Source organism: Pinus tabuliformis, chromosome 7 (genome assembly GCF_031772625.1).
Source record: "Pinus tabuliformis cultivar Carrire ecotype Pingquan chromosome 7, CPIR1, whole genome shotgun sequence".
NCBI lineage: Eukaryota > Viridiplantae > Streptophyta > Pinopsida > Pinales > Pinaceae > Pinus > Pinus tabuliformis.
The window spans coordinates 1680425822-1680436516 of NC_142293.1; the positions used below are offsets into that span (position 1 = coordinate 1680425822).

At 41.3% G+C, this 10695-nt stretch overlaps 2 protein-coding genes across 2 annotated transcripts; both read left to right on the forward strand.

Annotated features, from left to right (window-relative positions):
- Nucleotides 1–1539: 1539 nt before the first annotated feature.
- Nucleotides 1540–2238, forward strand: LOC149254919 (F-box/LRR-repeat protein 25-like). Its single transcript, XM_089454867.1, has one exon. It carries the CDS (start codon nt 1540–1542, stop codon nt 2236–2238), a length of 699 nt encoding a protein of 232 aa, XP_089310993.1.
- Nucleotides 2239–6542: 4304 nt separating this feature from the next.
- On the forward strand, nt 6543–7241 carry LOC149254920 (F-box/LRR-repeat protein 25-like). The gene has a single exon (XM_089454869.1). The coding sequence runs from the start codon at nt 6543–6545 to the stop codon at nt 7239–7241; it is 699 nt and encodes a 232-aa protein (XP_089310995.1).
- Nucleotides 7242–10695: the final 3454 nt, after the last annotated feature.

The window sequence follows — 10695 nt, forward strand, 5'->3', positions numbered from 1 at the left end:
TCAGCAATTGGATCTTAACTTTGTCATCCTTTACCGGGGAAGTCTTCCCCAGTATGGTCGCCACTATGTTAACGCTCAAATCTGCCTCAGGCTGAGGAAGGCAAAACTCGAGGCCACATCAAACCAAGCTCAGCCTCGTAGCTAGCCCTACGAGGACAGGAGAGGGCTCTCTCCGGGTCTATCTCGGTAAAAGGTTTTCAAAAGGGACTGAGATGACCAATAAGGAATACTGATTTTAGGCTAGTAAAGAGATAGGAAAAGGGGTTTTAATGAATGATTGGATTTCTGGACTGTATGGGGTAAAGAACAGCTTGAACAGGGAAATATAATCAAAAACACAGATTATCTCCTGAGGCAAGATAGGCAAGAAATTTAACATCAATTTTGAAATAATGTGGAGTGGGTGAACTGTTTGAGAGGTAGACAAGGGCATAGAAGATGGATCCTTGTCAAACAGAAGAAAACATTAAATATGAACACTTCCTCAAGACAGAGCAAATAAATTGAATTCTGCCTTTCTCACTTAAAAGTATTCATTTAGAAATGAAATGAAATGGAAACACAACAGGCTACATATGAAACAAAGGATGAGACAAATGTTAAATTTCATACCACAGGAATCTCAGGGGTCAGAGCTGCATTTTTTATTAAAATCTCTGTCAGAACTGTACAATAGAAGCTCTGTTTTTCTCCACGCACACCTCTCAGAACTCAGAACCGTTTACATCTAAGTTTAATACAATAAATAGACTCCTGAATGAGAAAACAGATCGTCCAAAAATAAGGGCGTTGTTTCAACTGAAGCCACAAAGATAGAAAAAGGATCATCCATCTGCTCTAAAAATAGAAAGCGTTACATTATTCCAGCTGAGAATTTCTAATGACCAATGAAAACCAAACCTGGAGCGTAGACCCTATGAATTACTAACTGAAGTCATAAATAGACTGCCTAATCCTATTCTTCTGCTGTAGTGGGTGGTCTGCGTTTAATTTGGGCTTTTACTTTTCCTTTACCATTTGGATACAACCAAATTTTTTAACATCCTTTGTAACTTTGGGGCGCTTTCATCCATGTTACCATAAATGATTACACGTTGCAAAGAGTTCTGGCCAGCACAATTCGGTTTCCCCCAAATATATGACCCATTTGACTAAGGCGAAGAAACTCTTGGCAGCCTACTGATATCTCTGGAAAATGAATTTGACACCAATCTTGTTCTTGCATTGCTTTTATTGATTTGGAAAGTAAAGATATATTTACGAAGGAAGGTATCGGCGTGCAATTTGAAGATTGTCTGTTGATCTTTGTTTCAGGCTTCACCGGCTGATGCGTGCGGATGGTGGGCGTGTCCTTTGAAATCCCATTATATCTTCATTACCGGTATCAAGTGAATAAATCAGGACGTGATTCGAAAATGGAACCCTGTTGTGGGTGCCGTTAAAGAAGGCTGACAAGAAATGTGACGAATCTTGAAACTTCAAGCGCATCTATTCTTGGAATGAAATACATCATTTGAAAACTCGACACACAGGATAAAAATGATGAGAGAGACATTGCCAGACAGACTGTCAGCACTTCACGACGATGTCCTTGGCCTCATTCTCTCGAAAATTCCAATCGGAGATGCCATCAGATCCTCGGTCCTCTCAAGGAGATGGGCACACGCACACAGGAACATGTACACCCGCATGTCCGAATTGCGTTTCAGCCCGTCACTGTTACTGGGCGTCCGTGGTTCCTATCCTCAACCGGTGATAGAAGAGGCAATCACGAACATTCTGAGGTTGTATACACCAGACAACGTAGAAACGTTTCATCTTGTTGTGGATGTTCAACCTTGGGCGTTCACCCCTAACAGGGTTTCCTCATGGTTGGCGTTTGTGGCAGCCAAGAATGTCCAAAGGTTGTTTCTCTGTCAATCCCCAGTAAGAGAAGTCTTTCCTCCCGATAATTTTTTCACCTGTCTTCGTCTCAAAACGCTCAATATCCAAAATTACTTGCTCACCCAACTTCCTGACCCTTTCGTGGGATTCCACCATTTAATTTCTTGCTCCTTCCGCAATGTCCATCTCACAGACAACACTTTAGCCGCATTCGTTTTGGGGTGCCCGCTTCTGGAGAGATTTATCATGAGGCGTTCTAATTCAGAACTTCTTAGCTCTATCGTCGATCAGATTGAAATGACAGAGAATGAAAAACAATTCTCTCTTCAACCAAGGCTTGTTTCCCAACATTGATAACACCACAATCATACTAAAATCTACTGAGCACCCTTTAGAAGCTTACTTGCAAGTCGATGGAGCCGATTTGATAAGAGACTGGGCGCATGAATATAAACAAATTTTTTGCTGGACTGAGTGCGTAGCGTGCTATCCCAGTGCGTAGCGCACTTTCCTGTGACAGCTCTTCTGATGAACCGATGTCGTTTTTGGCCTTCATGTTTCTGATGAATGCTCGGACAAACAACTGATGATAGTCTCTTGTCCATCTGTTCCGTTCTCCACAAGAAATGCCATTGTCAGACCTACAATTGAATGGCTGTCTTAACCTTGTCCAAAATCTGAATCCTGTCGAAAGCTTGTGAACAGAATCCTGGGATGAATTAGCCCGTCCAATTTTCAATCATATTTCTCAGTGTCACGTTACAAATGAGAATTGCAGCTTACCTTGAAGCAATAAAATTTTCATGCACAAAGTTGAGGGAATATTTACGAGTCTTCTTGGAATTATATGGTTTACTGAACAGATCTCTCTCAAAGAACCAAATTTCACAAATATAATTTTGAGAAATGCGACACTTTCAGCCATTATAAAACTTTTTAGTTGTCATCTAATAAGAAGAAACTTAAAATGCCAATATAAAGCACTTTCAAGTAGCCAAAGACTGTAGCTTCTTCTCAAGCTGCTTTGCTCTGCGAAGTGCATCTAAAGCCTCAGTTTGCTTACCTGCCCGTTTAAAATCAAGTGCCTTCAACTTCTCTGCTCTGATATTTTCTTCAAGGCGTATCCTTTCTTCCTTTGAACCTTCGGTTTTGTCCACATTTGCTCGTGCAGTGTCATTTCCCAAGTTACCATGAACATGGCTAGATGTAGAAACCAAACCCTTATTCTTGGCACTGACTCCTTTGGTTGGCATCTGGCTAAAAATATCGTTTTCTTTCCAGCCAATCCCTTTCAAGGCAGATAACAACTGGGGATCAAAAATATCATCTACTGCCTCGCCATCATCATTGCTGATGCCATCAATTGAAGTGTGAGCTCGTGAGTTCCCAGCTAATTCATCCATCTGAATCTCCAGTGACTTTGCTAGCTCAAATTCATCTTCAGATTCCTCTAATTTACCTTCACGCTTTAAAGCAAGAGCCCGCCTTTTATGTGCCAGCACCTGCATCTGCTCAGCACCAACAACAGATTCATTCTGTGTGTTTTTTATTTTCTGAGTTTCACCAAGAAGAGTTGACAGTTCACCCTCCAAATTCATCTTGCTTCGCTTTCTATCTGCATCCTGCAAATCTGCATCAGACCATCCCAGATCCTTGAGTGCAATGGTGACAGCCCTTCTCCTGCTCTTTCTCAAAGAAGCTCTAAAGCTTCAGAACGGCGTTCAAGCTCCTTGCCTCGTTTAAACGCCTGTAATGCTTCCTCACCTTTTCCTTCTTTCTTAAGAGTATGATATTTCTTTTTCTCCTCCTGGGCCTGCTGCCGAAGTTCCTCAGGTGTAAAGGAATCATTCTCATCATTGGCATGGATAGTACTGTCCTTAAATCTGCTCTGAAAAACATCATGCTTTCTATCGAAAAATTTCAATAATTACATATTTGAAAACACATTTAACGATTTCTTCTTCAAAAACCCTGTCTTGCATTGATAACCATCTTGAAATATAAACTCACTGAACCTTCTTCTAGCCTGTAGGAATCATTTGACAAGTTTGAAGACCAACTATAAAACCTTGACTCTGAAATGACTCTTTTCTGGACCACAGTAACATCAATGAATGACGAGAAATGAACCTTGGAGAATTTGATTCTGACAAGGGACTGACAGGACCGAGTCTAACATTGGCTCCAATGGGGATGGCAGCTGCCGCTTCTTGGAGGTGCCAAGAACAGCAGATCTTTGGAAGAGCAGACAGTGCCTCCATCCATTGGGCTATGGAGTCCATTATTTCGGCAAACAACACGAGACTTCCGACTCATTTATGAACTGAAACTTGACTGAAATGATTGAAAAACTTGCTCAGCAAACTTCACACTAAAACTGTAATGAAACTCAGAACGAAACGCTGCCTTATGGCTGCTTATTTATGTACAAAATCTACCCTACTTTGTTGTAAAAACAATAGATCAGGTAATACTGAAATGCCAGATCAACCATTCAAGTAAACCTGAGAATGATGCCGATTGAGAATGCTTCCACCAGGACACAGATGTAATTGCTGGCAGCCCTTCATGCACGTAATGAGCCTGGTCACGTAAAAGACAGCCTGATCTATCAATCAAACTGAAAAACATTTCCATGTACATCGCAATAGGATCGCGAAAGCCAGGCTCCGTTTGCTGCCCCAACTCTGCAATACATATTTCCAGCTGCACACTGTCAATGCAAACATCTGTAGGCAACTCTATTATTTCTTGTTTCGAAGGAGAAAGGATTTCCAAGAACTTTTTAGGGTCTTGGAAATCATATGACTGGATCTGCTCATCTAAATACTGAATCTCCTTCTCAAGTTTTTCAACAATTAACTGGCAGAAACCAGTTTTAGCTTCAAGAGGGAACTTTGGAGATTTCAAACATTGAAGCAAGGCACTGAAAAAATCTTCATTAATTTCAAAATCTGCTAACTGATTTCTTACTTCTTTTACAGCTTCACATAGTGCAGGGTTTGCCACATACCCTACCATTGCATAAATGGATCAGCGAGCCCTGGAATGTCTGGATCGAGTCGGAGTCGCCAGGTGAATGTTTCAGCCTTCATGTGTGTCCGACTGCTGTCCACCATCAGCAATCGGATCTGAACTTTGTCATCCTTTACCGGGGAAGTCCTCCCCAGTATGGTCGCCACTATGTTAACGCTCAAATCTGCCTCAGGCTGAGGAAGGCAAAACTCGAGGCCACATCAAACCAAGCTCAGCCTCGTAGCTAGCCCTACGAGGACAGGAGAGGGCTCTCTCCGGGTCTATCTCGGTAAAAGGTTTTCAAAAGGGACTGAGATGACCAATAAGGAATACTGATTTTAGGCTAGTAAAGAGATAGGAAAAGGGGTTTTAATGAATGATTGGATTTCTGGACTGTATGGGGTAAAGAACAGCTTGAACAGGGAAATATAATCAAAAACACAGATTATCTCCTGAGGCAAGATAGGCAAGAAATTTAACATCAATTTTGAAATAATGTGGAGTGGGTGAACTGTTTGAGAGGTAGACAAGGGCATAGAAGATGGATCCTTGTCAAACAGAAGAAAACATTAAATATGAACACTTCCTCAAGACAGAGCAAATAAATTGAATTCTGCCTTTCTCACTTAAAAGTATTCATTTAGAAATGAAATGAAATGGAAACACAACAGGCTACATATGAAACAAAGGATGAGACAAATGTTAAATTTCGTACCACAGGAATCTCAGGGGTCAGAGCTGCATTTTTTATTAAAATCTCTGTCAGAACTGTACAATAGAAGCTCTGTTTTTTCTCCACGCACACCTCTCAGAACTCAGAACCGTTTACATCTAAGTTTAATACAATAAATAGACTCCTGAATGAGAAAACAGATCGTCCAAAAATAAGGGCGTTGTTTCAACTGAAGCCACAAAGATAGAAAAAGGATCATCCATCTGCTCTAAAAATAGAAAGCGTTACATTATTCCAGCTGAGAATTTCTAATGACCAATGAAAACCAAACCTGGAGCGTAAACCCTATGAATTACTAACTGAAGTCATAAATAGACTGCCTAATCCTATTCTTCTGCTGTAGTGGGTGGTCTGCGTTTAATTTGGGCTTTTACTTTTCCTTTACCATTTGGATACAACCAATTTTTTTAACATCCTTTGTAACTTTGGGGCGCTTTCATCCATGTTACCATAAATGATTACACGTTGCAAAGAGTTCTGGCCAGCACAATTCGGTTTCCCCCAAATATATGACCCATTTGACTAAGGCGAAGAAACTCTTGGCAGCCTACTGATATCTCTGGAAAATGAATTTGACACCAATCTTGTTCTTGCATTGCTTTTATTGATTTGGAAAGTAAAGATATATTTACGAAGGAAGGTATCGGCGTGCAATTTGAAGATTGTCTGTTGATCTTTGTTTCAGGCTTCACCGGCTGATGCGTGCGGATGGTGGGCGTGTCCTTTGAAATCCCATTATATCTTCATTACCGGTATCAAGTGAATAAATCAGGACGTGATTCGAAAATGGAACCCTGTTGTGGGTGCCGTTAAAGAAGGCTGACAAGAAATGTGACGAATCTTGAAACTTCAAGCGCATCTATTCTTGGAATGAAATACATCATTTGAAAACTCGACACACAGGATAAAAATGATGAGAGAGACATTGCCAGACAGACTGTCAGCACTTCACGACGATGTCCTTGGCCTCATTCTCTCGAAAATTCCAATCGGAGATGCCATCAGATCCTCGGTCCTCTCAAGGAGATGGGCACACGCACACAGGAACATGTACACCCGCATGTCCGAATTGCGTTTCAGCCCGTCACTGTTACTGGGCGTCCGTGGTTCCTATCCTCAACCGGTGATAGAAGAGGCAATCACGAACATTCTGAGGTTGTATACACCAGACAACGTAGAAACGTTTCATCTTGTTGTGGATGTTCAACCTTGGGCGTTCACCCCTAACAGGGTTTCCTCATGGTTGGCGTTTGTGGCAGCCAAGAATGTCCAAAGGTTGTTTCTCTGTCAATCCCCAGTAAGAGAAGTCTTTCCTCCCGATAATTTTTTCACCTGTCTTCGTCTCAAAACGCTCAATATCCAAAATTACTTGCTCACCCAACTTCCTGACCCTTTCGTGGGATTCCACCATTTAATTTCTTGCTCCTTCCGCAATGTCCATCTCACAGACAACACTTTAGCCGCATTCGTTTTGGGGTGCCCGCTTCTGGAGAGATTTATCATGAGGCGTTCTAATTCAGAACTTCTTAGCTCTATCGTCGATCAGATTGAAATGACAGAGAATGAAAAACAATTCTCTCTTCAACCAAGGCTTGTTTCCCAACATTGATAACACCACAATCATACTAAAATCTACTGAGCACCCTTTAGAAGCTTACTTGCAAGTCGATGGAGCCGATTTGATAAGAGACTGGGCGCATGAATATAAACAAATTTTTTGCTGGACTGAGTGCGTAGCGCGCTATCCCAGTGCGTAGCGCACAGCCTGATGCGTAGCGCACTTTCCTGTGACAGCTCTTCTGATGAACCGATGCCGTTTTTGGCCTTCATGTTTCTGATGAATGCTCGGACAAACAACTGATGATAGTCTCTTGTCCATCTGTTCCGTTCTCCACAAGAAATGCCATTGTCAGACCTACAATTGAATGGCTGTCTTAACCTTGTCCAAAATCTGAATCCTGTCGAAAGCTTGTGAACAGAATCCTGGGATGAATTAGCCCGTCCAATTTTCAATCATATTTCTCAGTGTCACGTTACAAATGAGAATTGCAGCTTACCTTGAAGCAATAAAATTTTCATGCACAAAGTTGAGGGAATATTTACGAGTCTTCTTGGAATTATATGGTTTACTGAACAGATCTCTCTCAAAGAACCAAATTTCACAAATATAATTTTGAGAAATGCGACACTTTCAGCCATTATAAAACTTTTTAGTTGTCATCTAATAAGAAGAAACTTAAAATGCCAATATAAAGCACTTTCAAGTAGCCAAAGACTGTAGCTTCTTCTCAAGCTGCTTTGCTCTGCGAAGTGCATCTAAAGCCTCAGTTTGCTTACCTGCCCGTTTAAAATCAAGTGCCTTCAACTTCTCTGCTCTGATATTTTCTTCAAGGCGTATCCTTTCTTCCTTTGAACCTTCGGTTTTGTCCACATTTGCTCGTGCAGTGTCATTTCCCAAGTTACCATGAACATGGCTAGATGTAGAAACCAAACCCTTATTCTTGGCACTGACTCCTTTGGTTGGCATCTGGCTAAAAATATCGTTTTCTTTCCAGCCAATCCCTTTCAAGGCAGATAACAACTGGGGATCAAAAATATCATCTACTGCCTCGCCATCATCATTGCTGATGCCATCAATTGAAGTGTGAGCTCGTGAGTTCCCAGCTAATTCATCCATCTGAATCTCCAGTGACTTTGCTAGCTCAAATTCATCTTCAGATTCCTCTAATTTACCTTCACGCTTTAAAGCAAGAGCCCGCCTTTTATGTGCCAGCACCTGCATCTGCTCAGCACCAACAACAGATTCATTCTGTGTGTTTTTTATTTTCTGAGTTTCACCAAGAAGAGTTGACAGTTCACCCTCCAAATTCATCTTGCTTCGCTTTCTATCTGCATCCTGCAAATCTGCATCAGACCATCCCAGATCCTTGAGTGCAATGGTGACAGCCCTTCTCCTGCTCTTTCTCAAAGAAGCTCTAAAGCTTCAGAACGGCGTTCAAGCTCCTTGCCTCGTTTAAACGCCTGTAATGCTTCCTCACCTTTTCCTTCTTTCTTAAGAGTATGATATTTCTTTTTCTCCTCCTGGGCCTGCTGCCGAAGTTCCTCAGGTGTAAAGGAATCATTCTCATCATTGGCATGGATAGTACTGTCCTTAAATCTGCTCTGAAAAACATCATGCTTTCTATCGAAAAATTTCAATAATTACATATTTGAAAACACATTTAACGATTTCTTCTTCAAAAACCCTGTCTTGCATTGATAACCATCTTGAAATATAAACTCACTGAACCTTCTTCTAGCCTGTAGGAATCATTTGACAAGTTTGAAGACCAACTATAAAACCTTGACTCTGAAATGACTCTTTTCTGGACCACAGTAACATCAATGAATGACGAGAAATGAACCTTGGAGAATTTGATTCTGACAAGGGACTGACAGGACCGAGTCTAACATTGGCTCCAATGGGGATGGCAGCTGCCGCTTCTTGGAGGTGCCAAGAACAGCAGATCTTTGGAAGAGCAGACAGTGCCTCCATCCATTGGGCTATGGAGTCCATTATTTCGGCAAACAACACGAGACTTCCGACTCATTTATGAACTGAAACTTGACTGAAATGATTGAAAAACTTGCTCAGCAAACTTCACACTAAAACTGTAATGAAACTCAGAACGAAACGCTGCCTTATGGCTGCTTATTTATGTACAAAATCTACCCTACTTTGTTGTAAAAACAATAGATCAGGTAATACTGAAATGCCAGATCAACCATTCAAGTAAACCTGAGAATGATGCCGATTGAGAATGCTTCCACCAGGACACAGATGTAATTGCTGGCAGCCCTTCATGCACGTAATGAGCCTGGTCACGTAAAAGACAGCCTGATCTATCAATCAAACTGAAAAACATTTCCATGTACATCGCAATAGGATCGCGAAAGCCAGGCTCCGTTTGCTGCCCCAACTCTGCAATACATATTTCCAGCTGCACACTGTCAATGCAAACATCTGTAGGCAACTCTATTATTTCTTGTTTCGAAGGAGAAAGGATTTCCAAGAACTTTTTAGGGTCTTGGAAATCATATGACTGGATCTGCTCATCTAAATACTGAATCTCCTTCTCAAGTTTTTCAACAATTAACTGGCAGAAACCAGTTTTAGCTTCAAGAGGGAACTTTGGAGATTTCAAACATTGAAGCAAGGCACTGAAAAAATCTTCATTAATTTCAAAATCTGCTAACTGATTTCTTACTTCTTTTACAGCTTCACATAGTGCAGGGTTTGCCACATACCCTACCATTGCATAAATGGATCAGCGAGCCCTGGAATGTCTGGATCGAGTCGGAGTCGCCAGGTGAATGTTTCAGCCTTCATGTGTGTCCGACTGTTGTCCACCATCAGCAATCGGATCTGAACTTTGTCATCCTTTACCGGGGAAGTCCTCCCCAGTATGGTCGCCACTATGTTAACGCTCAAATCTGCCTCAGGCTGAGGAAGGCAAAACTCGAGGCCACATCAAACCAAGCTCAGCCTCGTAGCTAGCCCTACGAGGACAGGAGAGGGCTCTCTCCGGGTCTATCTCGGTAAAAGGTTTTCAAAAGGGACTGAGATGACCAATAAGGAATACTGATTTTAGGCTAGTAAAGAGATAGGAAAAGGGGTTTTAATGAATGATTGGATTTCTGGACTGTATGGGGTAAAGAACAGCTTGAACAGGGAAATATAATCAAAAACACAGATTATCTCCTGAGGCAAGATAGGCGAGAAATTTAACATCAATTTTGAAATAATGTGGAGTGGGTGAACTGTTTGAGAGGTAGACAAGGGCATAGAAGATGGATCCTTGTCAAACAGAAGAAAACATTAAATATGAACACTTCCTCAAGACAGAGCAAATAAATTGAATTCTGCCTTTCTCACTTAAAAGTATTCATTTAGAAATGAAATGAAATGGAAACACAACAGGCTACATATGAAACAAAGGATGAGACAAATGTTAAATTTCGTACCACAGGAATCTCAGGGGTCAGAGCTGCATTTTTTATTAAAATCTCTGTCAGAACTGTAC